This window comes from Schistocerca piceifrons, chromosome 7, assembly GCF_021461385.2.
Source record: "Schistocerca piceifrons isolate TAMUIC-IGC-003096 chromosome 7, iqSchPice1.1, whole genome shotgun sequence".
In the NCBI taxonomy this organism is placed as follows: Eukaryota; Metazoa; Arthropoda; class Insecta; order Orthoptera; family Acrididae; genus Schistocerca; species Schistocerca piceifrons.
The window spans coordinates 64844823-64869531 of record NC_060144.1 but is presented as its reverse complement, the minus strand read 5'-3'; the positions used below and the strand labels follow the sequence as shown (position 1 = coordinate 64869531).

The window sequence follows — 24709 nt, the reverse complement described above, 5'->3', positions numbered from 1 at the left end:
CCTGCAATCAGTCTTGCGTGGGCAGTTCTGTTAATTTTTTGCGTCATTAGTCGACATCCTTATCATATAAACAACTGTGTAATACACTCATCAGCCAGAACTCTATGACAACCGGACCTACTGTCGATATAAACCCGGTCAGGCGATAGCAGCGTCACCTGGCGAGGAACGATTGCTAGTCAGACACACGCACGGTGCATGTAGTATCAGTGTGTGTGTTGGTCACGTGTGGAATTGGGAAGGCGTGCGATCTATCTGGGTTTGACCGAGAGCAGATTGTGACAGCCAGTTGGCTCAGCACGAGCAATTCGTAAACTGAGCGATTGCTCGGGTGTTTGAGGAGAGCTGTGGTGAGCGTCTTCAGCAAGTGGCGAAATTACTTCCAGGCGTCGTGCTGTTGAGCGGCCACCTCTCATTACGGAGGTCGGACGCCATGGGCTGGGCAAACTGGTAAAAATAGGACAGGCGGTGAACTGTGGCGGAACCAAAGTCAGACTTTAATGTTGGGCAAGTGCAAGTGTGTCAGAACAGACAGTGCTCCGAACACTCAAAACAATGGGCCTCGGCAGCGGGAGACAGATGCATGTACCAACGTTTACACTTCGATATCGGCCTCGACTACTGAAATGATCACGTGACCGTCGGCAATGGACGTTGGCACAATGATAAAGTGTTGCTTGCTCTGCTGAATCCAGATAGCTTCTCCATCATGCCGATAGGAGGGCGCGAATCCGTCGTCTTCCAGGGAACAACTCCTAGACACCTGTGCTCTGGGAGGCATTCACGTGGGCATCGATGGGTCCAGTGGCACCATGACGGCCAAGGAGTATCGTACACTGGTTGCAGATCACGTACAAACCTTCATGACGATCATGTTTCCCGACAGCAATGGCATTTTTCTACAAGATAAAGCGCCATGTCGCAAGGCCAGAAGTGTGGCGGAGAGGTTCAAGGAACACGGTGGAGAGTTCCAGTTGATGTGCTTGCTCCCCAGATCTCCAGATGTGGCGTCGTCAATGACGGTTCGCAAAGAAAGAACCACGGCCCGGGGCTGAAATGTTGTCGGTTCAAGGCGACACTTACCCTATGCGAATACCCGTTCTATGCGCTGAAAGAAGCTTGTATCCTCCAAGTCTTTCGCTTACTTATGTAGACTTTGTAGCTTACGACCACCATTAGCGATGACAGCTCACAACAAATTGAACAACAATTTACTAAATAACTCGCTACGATCACATTTATTGCTTGCGTTGGCTATGACATTCACAGCAGGGTGCCCAAAACAGCACTGAACGCTCATTGGTTGTCGCAGGAAGTTGACTAGATGCGCTAAACCATCCTAAACTCAGCCAACATCATTCCTGACTCGAACAACTGTACGCGTTAAATATCTCCTGGAAGTCCTATTTGGAATAGGTGCCACCGACATAAGTACTATTGTAGAATGGTCCACAAACATTTTTCATAGGCAATCTCCCTTTTGCACTGACTGCACTCTTAGTATCCTACTTAAGACATCGTTACACCACTGTCGGTGTTCCATCCTCTGACGGACACAGCTCTGATTGCACGTGGGGACATGTGACCATCGCCTCCGAATTGTACTGTTGGCACTAAAAACAATACTCACACCCCGCCATCGGATCGCCACATTGTGTACCGTGATTCGTCACCACACACAACATTTTACTACTGTGCAATCGTCTAATGTTTACGTTCCTTACACTAAGCGAGGCGTCGTTTGGCACTTACCGTCGTGATGTGTGGCTTATGAGCAGCCACTCCACCTTGAAATCTAAGTTTTCTCACCTCCCGCCTAACTGTCATAATATTTGCAGAGGATCCTGATGCAGTTTGGGATTCCTGTGTGATCTTCTGGGTAGATGTCTGCCTATTATACATTACGATACTGTTCAAATGTCGCTGGTCTCTTTCAGTCCTGTACGCTTTTTTGCTGTACGTGTCCCTTCAAGATTCCACTTCACTATCACATCGTTAACAGTGGACCTAGGGAGGTTTAGGAGTGTGGAAATCTCGTGTACAGAACTATGACACAAGTGACACCCATTCACCTGACCACGTTCTAAGTCCGTGAGTTTCGTGGAGCGCCCCATTCTGCTCTCTCACGATGTATAATGACTACTGAGGTCGCTGATATGGAGTACCTGGCAGTAGGTGGCAGGACAATGCACCAAATACGAAAAACATATGTCTTTGGGCGTGTCCGGATACTTTTGATCACATGGTGTACGCTCTTAGCCGCCGACCTCTCACTGCAGTGGATGAGGTCAGTCCATACCTAGGTAAATAAAAAAGAATCGCGTATTTATGGCACAAAATATGGGTCTCATTTCTTGCTGTGATTTGCAAAAAGCCTCGTTGTCATATACTGAATCGCTTATGAGTTATGAGGGTTCTTATCAGCACGTGATTTACGATGCGCAAGAATATGACTGGGCGCGTCGCGCCTTACCGTCCTTCGCATGTAAGTCTGAATATATCGAAAACGACATGAGATATCTCTCTGTTCCGAATTTTAAATAAAATTTTGATATCTTTAAAACTGTGAAATCAAGAAGATACGATAAACTTCCTCTTAGGCGCCTCCATCACTGACTAGTCTAAGTTGCATTTATCGCGCTCGCATCTGTACTGATGTGAAAACATTGTAATTCCGTTGCTCAGTTACACATGTTACTTATTTTTGGACTATTGTGTTGCAGATTTATTGTGCACCATCACTTACAGCAAAGTCGATGCCAACGCAGGAACAGCTGCGTCCATCACACAAGTGAGTATTTCATGAATATCGGCTGAAATAATTTTTTAAAGTTTCTTTAGTGCCTCAAACCTTCCCCACATTTTGAACAAGCATTTCTAGTAAGGCATGTAATAAGTACCGATTATTATTTAGAAATGAGAACAATACCGTCTACATTGTGTAGACAGATATGCTTATATGATGTTAGTCCGGTAACAATGAATAATCTTTCCTGCCAAAAAACTCATAGAGATAAGTTAGTATCTGGAGATGACAAGCAGAAAATTCAAAAATAGATACAAAGAACACATGTGAAGCTGTAAGAGGGAAAGCAGTCACTGTATCGTGAGTAAACCGTGTAGTACGGAACAGGATGTGAAAATCATTCCAATGAGTAGTTACAACAGAGAATTTCTTACATAACAGGAAATTTTCGCGTCCAAAGAGCCTTTGGAATGAATAAGAAAGTAATAAATAATTATATAATACGAGTAACAATGCACTGATCATGTTGGTCACTATAATAATAACAAACGGAGACGCAGAACGTAACCAGATTAGTACTTGCGATTGCTTCGACTACCAATTGCCCTCTTTCCCAGCGCTGGCATCACCACACACAATAAAACAGGCACACACATCACAAACAAACGAATATGAAACTACTTACAAACATTATAACACAACCAAAAGACGAACGAAGAGCAGACAGTCATTGTTGTGAACACTTTACACAATAACCACACACAGGAACCACACAGTTATAGTGAAGTGTTCAACTGAAACATATTAGGAATCACCAAAAATCGGACATCCTGATGTACGGGGCCAACTAGGTACAACAACAGGACATCACATACTGAATAACAATATCACCAAATAGTAATTTAACTTTATGAAACATCTGCTTCAGAAAGTTACTACTTTGTTAACACTAAATAACAAAAAGCATAATCATTATACAACGTAATTACTACATACATACAATGAGGTGACAACAACAATGTAATACTTTTTAATATCGCGTCGGACCTCCTTTTTCCCGGCGTAGTCCAGCAACTGGACGTGATTTCGACTCAACAAATCGTCGAAAGTCCCCTGCAGAAATATTGATCCGTGCTGCCTTTATACCCGTCCATAACTACGAAAGTGTTACAGGTGCAGGATTTTGTCCATGGACTAACTTCTCGATTATGCCCCATAAATGTTCGGTGCGATTCATGCCGGACGATCTGGGTGGGCAAATCCTTCGCTCGAATTGTTTCAAAACGTTCTTGAAACAAATTTAGACAACTTGAGGCCCGATGACATGGGGCATTGTCATCCATAAAAATTCCATCGTAGCTTGGGGACATGAATGGCTGCAAATTGTCTCCACGTAATCAGACACAACATTTTCAGTCAATGATCGATTCAGTTGAACCAGAGGACCCAGTCCGTGCCATGTAAACACTGACCACACCATTATGGAGCCACCACTGGCTTTCACAGTGCCTTGTTGACAATGTTGGTCCATGGCTTCGTGAGGTCTACGCCACACTCGGTCCTACCATCAGCTCTCACCATCTGGAATCGGAACTCGTCTTGCCAGGCAATGGTTTTCCAGTACTCAAGGGACCAACTGGTACGGTCATGAAGCCAGGAGCATCGCTGCCAGGCGATGTCGTGCTGTTAGTAAAGGCACTCGCGTCGGTCGTCTGCTGCCACAGTCCATTAACGCTAAATTTCGCTACACTGTTCTACCGGATGCGTTCGTCGTACGTCCTTCATTGATTTCTACGTTTATTTTACACAATGTTGTTTGCCTGTTGGCACTGACAACTCTACGCAAGCGCCGTTATTCTCGGCCAACTGAAGGTCGTCGGCCACTGCGTTCTCCCTGGTGAGAGCTAATTCCTGAAATGTGGTATCCTCGGCACGCTCTTGAGACTAGAACTCGGAATACGTAATTATCTAACAATATCCCATGCGTCTAGCTCCAACTACCATTCCGCGTTCAAAGTCCGTTAATTCCAATTGTGAGGCCATAATTACTTCGGAAACATTTTCGTATAAATCACCTGAGTACAAATGGCAACTCCGCTAAAACACCGTCCTTTTACACCTAGCGTACGCTATACTACCGCCATCTGTATATACTCTTCTCGCTGGCGCATAACCTTGTCACCTCAGTGCAAAACAAACATATATTACTGGAAAATTTTGTACATGGCTGCACGTTCAGAGACCGTGAATAGTTACAATTAAAAGAAAACAGCCCTGGGTGGCTAATTTTTAACTAATTAACCGGGTTTCGACACTGCAAAGAGTGTCTTCCTCAGAATTTAAACCGGAGAATGGTCTATAACATGGTCACAGAATTATGACTAAAAGCATATGATACAAACTATAAGTAAGGAATTATCGTGAAAGACTTGTTTAAATTCTGAGGGAGAGACTCCTAGCAGTGTTGAAACCCGGTTAATTCGTTAAAAATTAGTGACCGAGGGCTGTTTTCTTTTAATTGTTGATATATTACTGGCCCTTGAGGATACTCCCTGAGTGAAGAAGCGAAATGCGTATGGCACAAAACAAGCAGACGCCTGTCATGCTTTTTCCAAAGAGACAGCCGTTCTCATCGCCAAGAATACACAAGAAGTAATTAAGGAACGACGGGAAACATATCAAACGTGATGAACTAGATTTCCAGAGCTCCCCATGGGAACAGAACTTTTCAGAGTTGATCGTCGACAATGCTGCAGTTACCTTTTTAGAGATTTCCATCGCTCTGATTGGCTCCCCTGGAGTAACGTCGAAGACGTCGACGAGCCGAGAAGCGGGTTCAGCCTGCTCGTCCAGCCACTTGGCCACTTTGTACACCTGCCCCTTAGCTGCAAACGGAAACCAGAGTGGGCATGCGGCTCTGCTACCAGAAGGGCCATCAAGAAGTCCTTGATACAACACCGTCCTTACTTGTTCCGGCGAAGTAGACGGTGAACTCCTGGCCCCTGGCACCGGTGACGGCGTCCACCACCAGTCTGGTAAACAGCACGTCCTTCACGTAGAAGATGGGCCGCCCGTGCTCGTGAGGAACCGCCGAGTCCATCAGCGGATGCGACCGGATGAAGTTCAGCACGGCATCTGCAACACACGTACCTCGTGTCTCCACTCTACAGCTGCAGTCACAAGAGTGTGGTGCTCACCGAAACAAATACACTTTCTGATTCGAAATCTGCATTTGCCTGCAGAGTACAGCAAGCCACGGCAGGGCGGATTTTGCGTGAATTTCCACACAGCCGCTAACCAAGTTAATTCTGACACATGTTGTGTTGCCAGTGTTGGCCAGCTTTTACGAATGTTAATAACTGCATTGTAGAATACACAGCTGGATATTGTATTTTTGTCTATGTATGTCACCCAATTCCAAACCATCCAAGGGCCATACTTTTCGAGACGTTACATCCACAAAGAAACTGGTATAGACATGCATATTCAAATAAACAGGCAGAATACGGTGCTGCGGTCGGCAACGCCTATGTAAGACAACAAATCTAGCGCAGTTGTTAGATCGTTTACTGCTGCTACAATGGCAAGTTATCAACATTTGAGTTTCAACGTGGTGTTATTGTCGGAGCACAAGCGATGGGACATAGCATCTCCGAGGTAGCTATGAAGAGGAGATTTTCCCCTACGCGAGTATCAGCAATCCGGTAAAACACCAGATCTCCGACATCGCTGCTTCCGGAAGCAAGAGCGGGACCAATGACGACCGAAGAGAACCGTTCAGGGTGACAGAAGTGCAACCCTTCCGCAAATTGCTGCAGATTTCATTGCTCAGCCATCAACAAGTGTCAGCGTCCGAACCATTCACCGAAACATCATCGATGTGGGCTCTCGGCCCACTCGTGTACCCTTGATGACGGCACGACACAAAGATTTACGCCTTGCCTGCCTTCAAGATCGACACTGGACTGTTGATGACTGGGAACATGTTACCTGGTCGGACGAGTTTCGTTTCAAATTGTATTGACGTGTACGGGTATGGAGACAAACTCACGAAACTATGGACCAGCGCAATGTACAAGCTGGTGGAGGCTCTGTAATGGTGTGGGGTGCGTGCAGTTGGAGTGATATGGGACCCCTGATACCTCTAATACGACTCTGATAGGTGGCACATACGTAAACATCCTGCCTGATCACCAGCATCCATTCACGTCCATTGCGCATTCCGACGAACTTGGGCAATTCCAGCAGTACAATGCGACACTCCACATGTCCACAATTGCTACAGAGAGGATCCAAGACCACTCTTCTGAGTTTAAACACTTACGCTAGCCACCGAACTCTCCAGACATGAACACTATTGAGCATAGTGGGTTGCCTTGCAACCTGCTGTTCAGAAGAGATCTCCACTCCCTCGTACTCTTGCGGATTTATCGACAGTCCAGCAGGATTCATAGTGCCAGTTCCCTCCAAAAGTACTTCAGACATTAGTTGAGTCCGTGGCACTTCTGCGTCGTCAGGAGAGCCCTATACGATATTAACCAGGTGTACCAGTTTCTTTTGCTCTTTAGTGCATATGAAAATACATGATGCAATAAATATTGACCAATTTACTTAAGATTTTTAAGCGATACTCTAATAAACGTTCTGATGGACACAGGCTAGAATTTCTTTAAACAGAAACGTACAGGTAAATATATGTCTGAACGTTTGTTAGAGTATCACCTAAAAATCTGAAGCAAAACGCCCAAGAACTTTCCGAGACGTTTGTTAACATTATTTTCCCTGTATATAGCATTATATACATATTTATACAGGGTGTTACAAAAACGTACGGCCAAACTTTCAGGAAACATTCCTCACACACGACGAAAAAAAAATATGTTACGTGGACACGTGTCCGGAAACGCTTACTTTCCATGTTAGAGCTCATTTTATTACTTCTCTTAAAATCACATTAATCATGGAATGGAAACACACAGCAGGCACATGTTCTAGCAGCACAGGTAGAGTATCCCGTATGAAATCATGATAACGTGCACCATTGAGCTTAGGTGGAAGAACATGGGGCCCAATCAAGAAATCACCAACAATGCCTGCCCAAACGTTCACAGGAAATATGTGTTGATGACGTGATTGCACAATTGTTGGATGAACCATTCGCAGAAGTGTACCCGTGGAGGCCAATCAGCTGCTGATAGTGCCTGCACACGCTGTACATGGTACGGAAACAACTGGTTCTCCCGTAGCACTCTCCATACAGCAACGTGGTCAACTTCTCTGACGCTGACATTAGGGTTATCGTCAACTGAACGAAGAATTGCCTCGTCCATTGCAGGTGTCCTTGTCGTTCTAGATCTTCTCCAGTCGCGAGTCATAGGCTGGAATGTTCCGTGCTCCCTAAGACGCCGATCAATTGCTTCGAACGTCTTCTCGTCGGGACACCTTCGTTCTGGAAATCTGTCACGATACAAACGTACCGCGCCACGGCTATTGCCCCGTGCTAATCCATACATCAAATGGGCATCTGCCAACTCCGCATTTGTAAACATTGCACTGACTGCAAAACCACATTCGTGATGAACACTAACCTGTTGATGCTACGTACTGATGTGCTTGATGCTAGTAGTGTAGAGCAATGAGTCGCATGTCAACACAAGCACCGAAGTCAATATTACCTTCCTTCAATTGGGCCAACTGGCGGTGAATCGAGGAAGTACAATACATACTGACGAAACTAAAATGAGCTCTAACATGGAAATTAAGCGTTTCCGGACACATGTCCGCATAACATCTTTTCATTATTTGTGTGTGAGGAATGTTTCCTGAAAGTTTGGCCGTACCTTTTTGTAACACCCTGTATATCGTATAAAGCTACATGGCGGATTAAAACTGTGTGCTGGCCCGAGACCCGAACTTGGGACCTTTGCTTTTCGTGGGCGAGTGCTCTACCGATTCAGCCACCCAAGCAAGACTCAAGACCCTTCTCGCAGCCGGCCGCGGTGGCCGAGCGGTTATAGGCGCTTCAGTTCGGAACCGAGCGACTGCTACGGTCGCAGGTTCGAATCCTGCCTCGGGCATGGATCTGTGTGATGTCCTTAGGTTGGTTAGGTTTAAGTAGTTCTACGTTCTAGGGACTGATGACCTCAGATGTTAAGTCCCGTAGTGCTCAGAGCCATTTGAACCATTTGAACCTTTTCGCAGCTTTTCTGCCGCCAGTGCCTGATTCTCCTATCTTCCAAACATCACAGAAGCTCTCCTGAAAAACTAGTACTCCTGGAAGAAAGGATTTTGCAGAGACATGGCTTAGCCACAGGCTGGGTGGTGTTTCAAGTATAAAAGTTACACTTTGCACCTGATTGTGCGCTAATTTCAAATTTTTCCGTCCGACAAACAGTTTTAATCTGCCACGAAGTTTCACATCTGAGCATAGGCATATCATATACAGGGTGTCCCAGCTATCTTGTCCACCCAAAATATCTCTGGAACAATAACACCTATTGGAAAACGACTTTCACCGGTATCAATGTAGGGCTGGGGCCCATGAATGTACATATTTGGAAACATTCTAAAACGAAAGCATATGTGTTTTTAACACAAACTTATGTTTTTTTAAATGGACCTCCTATATTTTTTCTTCAGCAATCCATAGCATGACAAATCACATACACAATGGCATTGATCACATCGCAATATTCCCATTACATCCCGAGATATTAAGACGCGAAGTTGACGCTTGAAACACCCGACATGCGCTGCTAGCGCACGTCCTGAGGCTCAGGCGTGAACCCCATGCTGCCCGTAATCGCGATGTGATTGACATGTGTAATCACACCTCCATACTTATCAAGAGGTCCGAAACGAATAATACGGTTTGCTGTCATCAACTCTCATAAGCACATAATGGTTTCCCTCTTGCACGTTTTACGTATCTACGTACACAATATGAACCAGTACCGATCGGTGTACACCCGTCAGGTTGTCTCATTTATCCTGCACACCCAAAGAAGGTTTATCTAATGCGTTATATAACCCATTGTGCCTGTCGCGCAGGGCCTGGCTCTACCGAGTCAAGTGTCTAGCGTAGTTCCCACTACTGCCACAGTTACCACTTCGCCTTGTTTATGATTTGCGACCCATGCAAACTCCTGTACCCCACTACCCTCTGAGCAACCAATTTGTTGTTGCTTTGGCTTGCAGTACACCGCTTGCCAGTGTAGTCGTGCATCAGAGTAATCTAGTGACGGCACGGAGGTAGTACACATTGTGAATAAACGTTGTGTTGTGGAACTTGTACAGTATAATGTACACACATGAAGATATGGTTGAAATGCTGCTGATCTATGGAGAATGTACGTTGACGGGAAATACGTTATGATATTGCTTGTTTGTTGATAGTACTGTTAGCGAACATTATGATTATTAAGTTAATATGTCTGTTTTCTACCCTACTCTACATACCTGTACTGTACCCTGTTGTAGGTGGACGAAATGCTGTTCAGGCAGAACGACTGTACAGAAGACGATTCCCTGACAAGCCATCGCCTTCGCGCCAGATGTTTGGTCGTCTCACATCTCGTCTACGTGAAACGGGAAGCTTAAATCCAAGACCTCGACATCGTCCTAGAACACGCACAGATGAACGTGCTGAAGTTGCTGTGCTCGCTACCATAGCTGTGAATCCTCAAATCAGCGCACGTCAAATTGAACGTGAAGTTGGTTTATCGAAATCAAGTGCACAGCGTATTCTTAAACGTCATAAATTTCATCCTTACCACGTTCATTTACACCAGGATCTTCATGGAAATGATTTCCGCAATAGGGTAACATTTTGTCGGTGGGATCAGCAAAAACTTCTGACTAATCCAAATTTTTTTGCAGATGTTCTCTTTACCGACAAGGCATCATTCTCCAACAAAGGAGTTGTCAATATGAGGAATATGCATTATTGGTCCGCAGACAATCCAAAATGGCTCCGTCAGGTAGACCATCAACGTCCATGGAAAGTTAAAGTTGGTGTGGGATTATTGGAGATACCATTATCGGACCTTTCTTTATAAATGGCATCCAAAATGGCAGACAATACCCCAGATTTAAACGACACAATCTTCCTGTTCTCTTGGACACCGTACCTCTGAACCGGAGAATGGTCATGTGGTATCAGCATAACGGATGCCCTGCACATAACGCCTTACGAGCACGACAACTTCTGAACCGTAAGTTCCCTGGTAGGTGGATTGTACGAGGTGGCCGAGTTAGGGGCCTGCCCGATCTCCGGACCTTACACCGCTGGATTATTTTCTTTGGAGAGCAGTGGAGGATGCTGTTTACCAAAATGAACCAACAACACCAGAGGACATGAAGCAACGCCTTATTGATGCTTGTACAGCCATCAAAGAGGAAACAGTAGCACGAAGTAGGGCATCCTTCATCCGCAGAGTGACCATATGTATGCAAGCCGATTGGCATCACTTTGAGCATGAGATGTGAACGCTATGTTTAGTATGTAGTGCTGGTATCAAAGTGGAAGTTTCTACAAAGGGCAATTTTACGGAGTGATGTTAAGAAACATTTGTTTGCAACAATTTGTCATTTAACGCATTAGATAAACATAACATTGATAATTATGTGATAGTAAAACTAATTGGTTAAACATGTTTACATTCATCTTCTACATCCTACCTGAACTTCCCAAATCAAAACATTTTTACCTAAACAACGGTAAAACTTCTAGTCCACTTGCTCGTCTCACTAAAACCATCAACATGAATTTTGCTATTACGAGTGAATGAATAACTGTCACTTGCACTAGATCTACAGTAAAGTAAACTTTTAACGTTGAACGGCATTACCTTTTTAGTAACGGATTAACGATAAGCGAAGTTAACTTTGTGACTAACGTTGCGGTACACAGATATGTTACAGAACCGCATCCCCCCTAGCCTATGCGATAAATACCTGCTGGAATGTACGACGTTAATGCGGGATGGCAGCAGACCGTATTATTCGTTTCGGACCTCTTGATAAGTATGGAAGTGTGATTAAGCATTTCAATCACATCGCGATTACGGACAGCATGGGGTTCACGCCTGAGCCTCAGGACGTGCGCTAGCAGCGCATGTCGGGCGTTTCAAGCGTCAACTTCGCGTCTTAATATCTCGGGATGTAATGGGAATATTTCGATGCAATCAACGCCATTGTGTATGTGATTTGTCATGCTATGGATTGCTGAAGAAAAAATATAGGAGGTCCATTTAAAAAAACATAAGTTTGTGTTAAGAAACACATATGCTTCGTTTTAGAATGTTTCCAAATATGTACACTCATGGGCCCCAGCCCTACATTGATACCGGTGAAAGTCGTTGTCCAATAGCTGTTATTGTTCCAGAGATATTCTGGGTGGAGAAGATAGCTGGGACACCCTGTATACGACAAATATGTAGCCGATCACTTGAAATGTTTACTACATAATTGTTGAAAAATTTGAAGTAAATAGCTCAAAAACATTTTCGAGGGCTTTCGGTAACAATGTGCAGTATCGACTTGTCTTTTTCTAACGTTGTTTCCCCTTTATATTATATATATATATATATATATATATATATATATATATATATATATATATATATATGACATATCGTTTAAAAAATTAATGTTGTATCCCACTGAAGGTTTATTAGCGTAGCAAGTAAAAATGAGAAGTAAATCGGCCAAAAACTTTTCCAGAGTTTTTCTGACATCATTGCCTCTTTATATAGTACAAACATTTATATACCACATATATTTAAAAAAGAATTGTAGCCTGTGCCTGTCTGAAGGTTCATGTTAAAATCTGAAGGAAAGATTTTTCCTCAGAACTTTTCCACTGTCTGTGTGTGGCCAATGTCTGTCCAAACGTTCACTGGAGAGTCGTGTAAATATTTGAAGTAAATTAGTCAAGAATTTGCGAGTTTCTTTGGTAACAATGTGCAACATCGGCTTGACTTTATATGGTATTATACATTTTAAATACGAGTAAGTATATGTATAGTCCAATTTAAAAAATGTAGCATCTGACTGTCTAAAGGTTTTTTTAGAGTGCAATTTCAAAATATGAAACCAGTCGCTCAAGAAACTGTCGACAATTTTGTTAACAACATTTCCTGTTTAAATAATTAATTTTTACTTGTATACCATACAAAAATATGTAGTGAATGTTCGTCTAAACGCTTACTAGATTACCATTTAAAAACTTACAATAAATCGGTCAAGAACATGTCCAGAATTTTTCTGAGGTTATTTCGTCATTAAATAGTACACACATTGATATACCATATGTGGTGTCACCGCCAGACACCACACTTGCTAGGTGGTAGCCTTTAAATCGGCCGCGGTCCGTTAGTATACGTCGGACCCGCGTGTCGCCGCTATCAGTGATTGCAGACCGAGCGCCGCCACACGGCAGGTCTAGAGAGACTTCCTAGCACTCGCCCCAGTTGTACAGACGACTTTGCTAGCGATGGTTCACTGACAAAATACGTTCTCATTTGCCGAGACGATAGTTAGCATAGCCTTCAGCTACGTCATTTGCTACGACCTAGCAAGGCGCCATTATCAGTTGCTATTGATATTGTAAATAATGTACAGACAAGAGCTACGTTCAACATTAATGGATTAAAGTTAAGTATTCCACCAAGTACCACCTTTTTTCTGAAGTCTAAATTCCTTGTCCTGTTCCAGACCTCACGCCAGCGTGTGTGAGCTTAAACGCGTGCCTTTCTGCTTCCTCCAAACTCCGTGGGTTGGCTCCTGCCAATCCACAACACCATACATATATTAACCTTTCCGTGGGAGCATTTTTGAAGCCACTTTTTTCCATCCTATTAGAATTGTGACGAACTGACTATATTTATTTTTTGATAATTTTATTTTGGTGATTTAGGACTAAAAACTATGGTGGCACATATATCACCATGGCACCTGTGTGAGATATTAAAATTAAGATGGTAAACAGATTTCTCACTACCGTTTCGTAAGCTATTATGTGTTGCCATTAGATGTAAAAAAATAATGAACGCTGTTTTCTTTTTTGTTTTATGTTTTCTATTTCTTTATTTAAAAAATATTTGTTACCGATGCTAAAGTTTACTTTCCACAATGTGAAAACAATCGTAGAAACTTTATCATGCAGGAAAGGTATGAGCTGACACGAGTCACAATAATGTGTATTGCAGAAGCGAAGCAATGTGTTCCGACAACAGTTGATCCTACTTCAGCCAGTAACTGATTGTTGTAGCAGTTTTCATGCACCAGGTACAGTGTACTACCAAAATATGTTAGGCATAGGTCAAGGTGGTAAGATGTATTCCCAAAAGCTTCGGGATACCCCTAAGTTAGTGGTATATATGCTTCCCAAGGACCGAAAATGACAGATTAATTTTGTGGTAAGTGTACTTCCCAAGCCCCTTCTACAAACTAATTTGTTGGTAGCCATACTTCCCACCAATTATTGAAACAACATTTTTTGGTGGGATATATACTTGCCACAGTCGTGAATGCTACCTCTCACAGCAAACTGAAACTACAGCTGGTGCAGCGGACTGCCACTTTATGCCAGACGCGTAGAAGAGTGGTAACACATATTTCCTTAAACACTGTAATGAAATACAGTCAGTGGAAGTATATCCCCCTACGCCTCACGAAAGTGTTAAAGTAGCTTGCATATTTCTCAGGGTTATTGTCGTGTAAATATGTGAAGGAAAATTGTGTAGAATTTGTTCAGATGTCTGCTCACAACATTCCCTATTTACATAGTAAATATATATTTGTATACAACATACATAAAAAATGTAAATAAATTATACACAACTGCAACCAGTCACTTTTTCATTAATAATGCTTTATTACATTAACCGGTTTTCGAACCCTTTCAGGTTCATCTTCAGATGATTTCGGCAGAATCCGGGAAGTTACATCATTACTGGTAGTAGCATAATGCTGGGTGCTGGTTCTATGGCAGAGAGATGGGTCACTTCAATGTATCGCCATGACTATACCTTATCTTCCGATATCGATGTAAATTTAGTTTTTACTTACTGCGACAGTATAGGCGGCTTTTTTCGTATCTATCTGCCTCCATTTTGATGTCCAGAACACTTTCACACGAACTATATTAGTTCACACTTTAACAGTGACACTTTACCAGCATCCAGCATGCGCTTTACAACTGTTGCTTATAACAAAGATCTTGACAGAGAGATATGGCATAAGCCTACTTTGTACAGAGATGTAATTTGTTGTTCTTTACATGTGTTAAAATCGATATAAGGGCAAGTTTTTCCATTAGAATGTTGATAACATGAGAGCACTAGAGAAAATAATAATAAACTACTACAAGAATAAATTTCAGGTGATCTGTTATGTTATTTCTATTTGTATGTTACAGGCATTTTTTTTTTTTTTTTTTTTTTTTTTAACATGACTCCCTAGGAAACAATAATACAGAGTTATTGGTTCTGCAGTGAGGTGCGGTTGTCTGTATTACTAGGACCTGTATATTTAAATTAATAACAAATCTTCAGATGAAATGTTGGCTTATTTCTGTTGTTACGTTAACGTGATCTGGAGTATTATCAAGGGCAGATTTTGTTTATTTTAACTAAAGGTATATGTATAAGAGTTAAAGTGTTTGTAATGGATTAAAGCTGTTTGAATGACTGCACATTTAATATTTTAAAAATCATGAACAAAAGATTCTTTAACTGTTGACTTATTTTTATTCTAACATTAGGGTGATCTGGGATATTGGTAAAGGCAGCTTATGTTTGTTCCAGCTAGAATTAATATGTATAAAGTACTGATTTATGTTAGCAATGTAGGGCTTTAACATTTAGAGATATGGTACATGTCTTATTGTGTGGTAGTATATTACATTGACACCATTGTGGTTAGGATGTAAGGTGAAGGGGGTGAGTCATTGGGAGGGGGGGTTTGGGGAGCCGGTGTAGGATTTATTGGGTGGTTACTTGTTTTGAACTAGTAGATCTTCAAAGTTCTGAAGGAAGAATTTGTTTCTTAGTTCAGTTTGATCATTGAGTAGGTTGTCAGGTGCTGTATTTGTGTAGACAAATATTTCAATTTCTTCAAGAAGGTCAAGTATTGTGCCTTTGTTGGCAAAGTGTAGTATTCGGAGATTCTGTTCTATGTTGTTTGCAGAATGATTGTGTTGGGCAAGATGTGAGGCAAAGCTGGACTTGTTCAGGTTGTTAAGACGGAGTGCATCCATGTGTTCTTTAAATCTTGTTGTGAAGCTTCTAGCAGTTTGTCCAATGTAGAAGCTTGGACATGAGTTGCAAGTGAGCTTGTATACACCTGACTTTTGATATTTTTGTATAGTGGTTTTGGTGCTGTGTATGATTTTATTTTGTACTTTGTTGTTGGTGAAGAAACTTATTATTATGTTGTATGTCTTGAAGAGGTTGGCAATTTGGTGAGAAATCTTCCCTAGGAAAGGCAGGCTAACAAATGTGGTTTTCTTGTTTGTGGGTGGTTGTTCAGCAGTTGGTTGATTTAGTTTTGCTGTATGGATCAGTTTATCTATTATTGCAGGGTTGTACCCATTGGTGGAGGCAATTGATTTAATAATTTCTGTTTCTTTTTGTCTTTCATTTGTGTCCATTGGGGTTTTCAGCATGCGATTAACCATTGTTCTGAAGAATGCTTTTTTATGTTGGTCTGGATGGCAAGAGGATTTGTGTATGGTAACATTGGTGGTTGTTGGCTTTCTGAAAATTTGAAATTTATGCTTCTGATTTTTATTTGAGATTGTTAGATCAAGATAGTTAATACCTTCTGGTGTTTCCATGTTCTACTGTGAATTGGATTTTATTGTGTATTTTATTAAGTTCTTTGGCTAGATTATCTATTTCTTCTGTTGCTCCATTGAACAGAATGAGTGTGTCATCAACATAGCGTTTGTAATAAAGCAGCTTATCTTTTAGTTGTGTTTGGGACCTGAAAAAGTTATTTTCAAGGTTATTGATGTATATGTCTGCTAGCAGGCCTGCAAGACTACTACCCATTGCCAGTCCATCTTCCTGAATGTAAAACTTGTTGTTGAACAGGAAGTAGTTGTGTGACAATATGAGTTCTAGGATCTCTATGAGTTCATAGATTTCTGCTCTCCCCATTGTCCCATGTTTCAGTAAGTTATTTCTTATTAAACTAATTGTTTCCTTGACGGGTATGTTTGTATACAGGTTTACTATGTCAAGAGATGCAAATTTAGCTGTGACTGGAATGAGGATATCTTTTATACTATTGATGAGCTCATAACTGTTTTTAATGGAGTAGTTATTTTCAAATACATATGCCTTGCGGATAATATCATTAAGTTTTTTGGTGATTTTATAGCTTGGGCTATTGATAGAGTTCACAATGGGACGTATCGGACATTCTGGTTTGTGGATCTTAGGCTGTGATCTCAGTTTTGGTGCTGAAGGGTTCATCACTATACAGTGCTTTGCTTCTAATGGTGTCAACAAGAATTTGCAGTTTTTAAGTAACTTTTTAATTTTATCATGGAATTTGGGAGTAGGGTCATGTGCTATTTCCTTTATATTATTCTTTCTGAAGAATTCACAAGTTTTGCTAATATAGTCTGATTCATACATGACAACAGCTGTGTTACCTTTGTCTGCTCTGACAATGAGGGCATTTTCAACTGAAAGTTTCTTATTTATGTCACATAATATCTTATGTTCAGTATTCAACTTATTGTACATTTTGTTCTGGTGAATGTTTCTCATAATGATGTTGTTTGCCTTATGAGCTACAGCATTTTGTTCATTGTGTTTTAGTTTAGCTGCTGTACATGCAATTTTTGTGTTAACTATGAGGTCTTTAATGTATCGCCATGACTATACCTTATCTTCCGATATCGATGTAAATTTAGTTTTTACTTACTGCGACAGTATAGGCGGCTTTTTTCGTATCTATCTGCCTCCATTTTGATGTCCAGAACACTTTCACACGAACTATATTAGTTCACACTTTAACAGTGACACTTTACCAGCATCCAGCATGCGCTTTACAACTGTTGCTTATAACAAAGATCTTGACAGAGAGATATGGCATAAGCCTACTTTGTACAGAGATGTAATTTGTTGTTCTTTACATGTGTTAAAATCGATATAAGGGCAAGTTTTTCCATTAGAATGTTGATAACATGAGAGCACTAGAGAAAATAATAATAAACTACTACAAGAATAAATAAAAAAAAATGCCTGTAACATACAAATAGAAATAACATAACAGATCACCTGAAATTTATTCTTGTAGTAGTTTATTATTATTTTCTCTAGTGCTCTCATGTTATCAACATTCTAATGGAAAAACTTGCCCTTATATCGATTTTAACACATGTAAAGAACAACAAATTACATCTCTGTACAAAGTAGGCTTATGCCATATCTCTCTGTCAAGATCTTTGTTATAAGCAACAGTTGTAAAGCGCATGCTGGATGCTGGTAAAGTGTCACTGTTAAAGTGTGAACTAATATAGTTCGTGTGAAAGTGTTCTGGACATCAAAATGGAGGCAGATAGATACGAAAAAAGCCGCCTATACTGTCGCAGTAAGTAAAAACTAAATTTACATCGATATCGGAAGATAAGGTATAGTCATGGCGATACATTGAAGTGACCCATCTCTCTGCCATAGAACCAGCACCCAGCATTATGCTACTACCAGTAATGATGTAACTTCCCGGATTCTGCCGAAATCATCTGAAGATGAACCTGAAAGGGTTCGAAAACCGGTTAATGTAATAAAGCATTATTAATGAAAAAGTGACTGGTTGCAGTTGTGTATAATTTATTTACATTAATATACAGTCACGGTTCTAAAATATCCGTAATGGATAAGCATAATACATAAAAAATGTGTAACCTATGTTCGTCTGAACGTTTATTGAAGTATCGTGTAAAAATTTAATCTAAATCGGCCATGAGCTTTTCGATATTTTCGCTAACTATGTTGCCTCTGCATATATTATTACACAGAAAATTAGATACCATATATATATTAAAGATATGTAGCCAATGTCCATCGAAACCTTTATTAGATTATCGTTTAAAATTTTGACGCAACAAGTCCAGACTTTTGCTAAGAACGTTTCCGATAAACTATAGTGAATATACCTGGTGATCAAAAAGTCAGTATAAATTTGAAAACTTAATAAACCACGGAATAATGTAGATAGAGAGGTAAAAATTGACACACATGCTTGGAATGACGTGGGGTTTTATAAGAATAAAAAAAAAACACCCCATATTGCTAGACGCGTGAAAGCTCTCTTGCGCGCATCGTTTTGTGATGATCGTGTGATCAGCCGCCACTTTCGTCATGCCTGTCCTCCCAGGTCCCCAGACCTCAGTCCGTGCGATTATTGGCTTTGGGGTTACCTGAAGTCGCAAGTGTATCGTGATCGACCGACATCTCTAGGGATGCTGAAAGACAACATCCGACGCCAGTGCCTCACCATAACTCCGGACATGCTTTACAGTGCTGTTCACAACACTATTCCTCGACTACAGCTATTGCTGAGGAATGATGGTGGACATATTGAGCATTTCCTGTAAAGAACATCACCTTTGCTTTGTCTTACTTTGTTATGCTAATTATTGCTATTCTGATAAGATGAAGCGCCATCTGTTGGACATTTATTGAACGTTTGTATGTTTTCAGTTCTAATAAAACCCCATGTCATTCCAAGCATGTGTGTCAATTTGTACCTCTCTATCTACATTATTCCGTGATTTATTCAGTTTTCAAATTTATACAGACTTTTTGATCACATGGTATATTTTTATGTCATATATATTAAAAATATGTAGCCTATTTCGTCAAACCATTTATTAGTGCGACGTGTAAAAATTCTAAGTAAATCAGTCCGGTACTTGTCTCAATATAGCAGTATAAATTATCGATGTGTGATGATAGTCGGCTGTTACTTGGTGTGAAATGAATTTATAGGAGAAAGAAGCATGTGTCCGTCTGAAGGTTTATTATAGTATCGTGTAAAAATTTAAACTAAACAGGTCAGGAACATGTCCAGATTTTCTCTGACATCATCTCCCCTTTATACACTGTATTCTGTATATTTATACACCACATTTATTTAAAACAGTCCAACGCCACAGTACCGAGGGGCCTGCTGCGATGGTAGCTCAATCTCTTCGAACGAAAGCAAAAAACAATAAAATATGCGACATAAATGACCAGTTAAACGATACACTACGGGATTGTACAAAAATACCTTGTCAGTTAAATATTTGTGTTTCAAGAAACAGATCGAAATTCACTTTTGCGGTATTTTCAACTATGTTCCACTAACTCTGCAGGCCATCTGATACCATGGCGTAGAACCAGACTTTCCCACCAATGTTACTTTATTTACCGCTGTCGAGATATATAAAAAATGAAAAGTGCATGTCATTTCTGGTCATTTATACCTGTATTTTCTTCCAAGAGTTGAAATTTGAAAAGGAAAATCCGTGATGCTGTTGACAAATAGATATTAATGTGTACTTCTCTCATGATATGTTATAACACAATTTATAGGGTACGTTTTGAAATTTCGTGTATTATTTGCTTATTGATGCAGAAACAGTTTATAACTGACAGTCTATGTGCATAAATCTTATGTCATTAAATCGTTTTTCCCACGATGTTACTGTTCTTTGTCGATGTATATTTTATGGTCATTTTATTTTTATTGTAGTCACTATTCTACACCAGCATTCATTGAATTGACAACTGTACTACCATAAGCAGTTACTACATACAGTCTATGTGCTCAGTTTGTTGAGATTAAAACTAGACTCCCATGTAAGTACTGAAATAACTGGGCATAGAGTATTTGTAATGATCATGCATTACACTGGTATGTGTATTTTTATAATATCTGTACATTTTCATACAACTTATGTCAGACGATGATTTTTCGAAAACTGTAACATTTAATAAAGAATTCTGCTGTCAAGAATTTTTCATCAATGAAATTTGCGTCAAATCTGAATGGTCGACTACCTCAACTACAGACGAATTCTTGGATCAAGTAATGGTCATCTTACATACATACCGTCAGGCACATTACAAGTATGAAGGTTGGCATTCATTGATGTATCTAACATAACTATGATGTTGTAGACGAAAAGCTTGATTACTATGTACTTCCAGCATAAATATATTATGTGTGTACACTTCACATATTGGACTATGTTTATAAAATATTAATGGGGAGAAAGGAAAGGACTGATAATTTCCCTACCCGGTTCGCGGATAGGAGAATGCTCGCTAGATACACTATGTGTTCGAAAGTATCCGGACACCTTGCTGAAAATGACTTACAAGTTCCTGGCACCCTCCATCGGTAATGCTGCAATTCAGTATGGTGTTGACCCACTCTTAGCCTTGATGACAGCTTCCTCTCTTGCAGGCATACGTTCAATCATGTTCTGGAAGATTTCTTGGGGAATGGCAGCCCATTCTTCATGGAGTGCTGCACTGAGGAGAGGTATCGATGTCGGTCGATCAGGCCTGGCACGAAATCGGCGTTCCAAAACATCCCAAAGGTATCATGTAGGACTCAGGTGAGGACTCTGTACAGGCTAGTTCAATACAGGGATGCTATAGCTGTGTAACCACCCCGACACAGGTCGTGCTTGAAATATGCAATAGCCATCCCCAAAATGCCCGAATTGCTCTTCAACAGTGGGAAGCAGGAAAGTGCTTAAAACATCAATGGAGGTCTGTGTTGTGATAGTACCATGGAAAGCAACAAGGGGAGCAAGCCCCCTCCATGAAAAATACGACCACATCATAACACCACCACCTCCCAATTTTACTGTTGGCACTACATACGCTGGCAGATGACGCTCACCGGGCATTCGCCATATCCACACCCTGCCATAGGATCTCCACATTGTGTACCGTGATTCGTCACTCCACACAACGTTTTTCCACTTCAATCGTCCAATTTTTACGCTCCTTACACGAAGCGAGGCGTCGTTTGGCATTTAAAGGCGTGATGTGTGGCTTATGAGAAGCCGCTCGACCATAAAATCAAAGTTTGCTCACCTCCCGCCTAACTGTCATAGCACTTGCAGTGGATCCTGATGCAGTTTGGAATTCCTGTGTGATGCTCAGGATATATGTCTGCCTACTACACATTACGACCCTCTTCAACAGTCGGTGGTCTCTGTCAGTCAACAGACGAGGTAGGCATGTATGCTTTTGTGCTGTAGGTGTCCCTTCACGTTTCCACTTACCTATCACATCGGAAACAGTGTTTATGAGTGTGGAAATTTCGCGTATGACGTATGACAGAAGTGATACCGAATCACCTGACCATGTTCGATGTCCGTGAGTTCCGCTAAGCGCCCCAGTGTGCTCTCTCGCGATGTCTGATTACTGAGGTCGCTGATATGGAGTACCTGGCAGTAAGTGGCAGCACAATGCACCTAATATGAAAAACGTATGATTTTTGGGGGTCTCCGGTTATTTTTGATCACATATGCTGGAGACTAGAGAATTACCAATAGTGGGCCAGAACTAGTAGCTGTTGTCTCGTTGTACGATACTGGGTTGTCAAAGGCTAAAGGGACAAAATATTAGAGTAAGGATGGCCGTTGTGCAGCGTCTAGCTCCTCACACATATGTTGTTGTTGTTGTGGTCTTCAGTCCTGAGACTGGTTTGATGCAGCTCTCCATGCTACTCTATCCTGTGCAAGCTCCTTCATCTCCCAGTACCTACTGCAACCTACATCCTTCTGAAACTGCTTAGTGTATTCATCTCTTGGTCTCCCTCTACGATTTTTACCCTCCACGCTGCCCTCCAATACTAAATTTGTGATCCCTTGATGCCTCAGAACATGTCCCACGAACCGATCCCTTCCTCTAGTCAAGTTGTGCCACAAGCTCCTCTTCTCCCCAATTCTATTCAATACCTGCTCATTAGTTATGTGATCTACCCATCTAATCTTCAGCATTCTTCTGTAGCACCACATTTCGAAAGCTTCTATTCTCTTCTTGTCTAAACTATTTATCGTCCACGTTTCGCTTCCATACATGGCTACGCTCCATACAAATACTTTCAGGAACAACTTCCTGACATTTAAATCTATACTCGATGTTAACAAATTTTTCTTTTTCGGAATCGCTTTCCTTGCCATTGCCAGTCTACATTTTATATCCTCTCTACTTCGACCATCATCAGTTATTTAGGTCCCCAAACAGCAAAACTCCTTTACTACTTTAAGTGTCTCATTTCCTAATCTAATTCCCTCAGCATCACCCGACTTAATTCGACTACATTCCATTATCCTCGTTTTGCTTTTGTTGATGTTCATCTTATACCCTCCTTTCAAGACACTGTCCATTCCGTTCAACCGCTCTTCCAAGACCCTTGCTGTCTCTGACAGAATTACAATGTCATCGGCGAACCTCAAAGTTTTTATTTCTTCTCCATGGAGTTTAATACCTACTCCGAACTTTTCTTTTGTTTCCTTTATTGCTTGCTCAATATACAGATTGAATAACATCGGCGACAGGCTACAACCCTGTCTCACTCCCTTCCCAACCACTGCTTCCCTTTCATACCCCACGACTCTTATAACTGCCATCTGCTTTCTGTACAAATTGTAAATAGCCTTTCGCTCCCTGTATGTTACCCTTGCCACCTTCAGAATTTGAAAGAGAGTATTCCAATCAACATTGTCAAAAGCTTGCTCTAAGTCTACAAATGCTAGAAACGTATGTTGGCCTTTCCTTAATCTTTCTTCTAAAGTAGGTCGTAGAGTCAGTATTGCCTCACTTGTTCCAACATTTCTACGGAATCCAAACTGATCTTCCCCGAGGTCGGCTTCTATCAGTTTTTCCATCCTTCTGTAAAGAATTCGCGTTAGTATTTTACAGCTGTGGCTTATTAATCTGATAGTTCGGTAATTTCCACATCTGTCAACAACTGCTTTCTTTGGGATTGGAATTATTATATCTTCTTGAAAGAATGAAATGCTAAAAATCCTATTAATGTGCCCCAATCCTGAAGTACGATGGGAAGTCGTTAAATAAAAAATAACATAAAAATTTAAAAAAAACTAACTTACCAAAGCAGTAACATGTATCTGATCGCAGGAAACAACTGTAAATGGACAATTTCAGAATCAGGAGATTGGTTAGATCAGATGAGTAACTGTTACCATCAACCAATAGAATGACCAGTGTTTTTGCGTGCGTGTGCGTGCGTCTGTGTGTGTTTTTGGGGGGAGGGGGGGGGGGGGGGAACTGGGGCAGCAGAACAGCACATCGACCAGTGAATCAACGTCGAGTGGTTAAAATTCCTCGAGCTGTGTGCCGAGTTCTCCTCCGCTGTTGTCGAGTGCTGACTCACTGCCGTGCCGCCTACAGTCCAGTCCTGATGCAGCAGTGACGTCACAGGTGCTCTCCGTCGCCGAACAAGGCAATATTTACGTCCCGCATAGGACGCCAGCGCTTCAGCGTCGCTATCGCCGAATGCGACATCGGCTCCTGTGATTATAATTACAGTAGCGTCCTTCGTTACGATATCCCAGAAGGCGTTTTACTTCGTGATAGCGGATATAGTTTCGAAGGCAATTCCTAGTCTCTATTCCAAATCGTGTTCTTAAACCGTAATTTTTTTAGAATAGTGTAGGCGTAAACAGCTCTCACGATTTACCCAACTTCGCTCTAGAATGCACACTGTTTTAACACTCACAGATCACCTTATGTACGTTGAAAACTTTTACTCACATAGTTTTACAAACCTTATGACCTGCAGTAATTTTGTTGGAGGCTGGATACTGAGTTAATGTCATGTGTCTTTAGGAGCCAGGTAAACTTCTCCGTCACTGAGGCACAAAGTAGTAAGAACGCAAGCGCCCTGCTTTATTCTTTCGGATTATTTCGT

The 24709-nt window shown here is 41.4% G+C and overlaps 1 protein-coding gene across 1 annotated transcript in view; it reads right to left on the bottom strand.

Moving 5' to 3' along the window:
* The window catches only part of LOC124805421 (semaphorin-2A-like), a 1298470-nt gene that overhangs the window by 17897 nt on the left and 1255864 nt on the right, over nucleotides 1-24709 (bottom strand). The window contains exons 9-10 of the mRNA XM_047265983.1: nucleotides 5714-5881; nucleotides 5507-5631 (exon numbers count right to left, since the gene is read on the bottom strand). Coding sequence (XP_047121939.1) covers nucleotides 5507-5631; nucleotides 5714-5881 — 293 coding nt within the window. The remainder of the gene's footprint in view (nucleotides 1-5506; nucleotides 5632-5713; nucleotides 5882-24709) is intronic.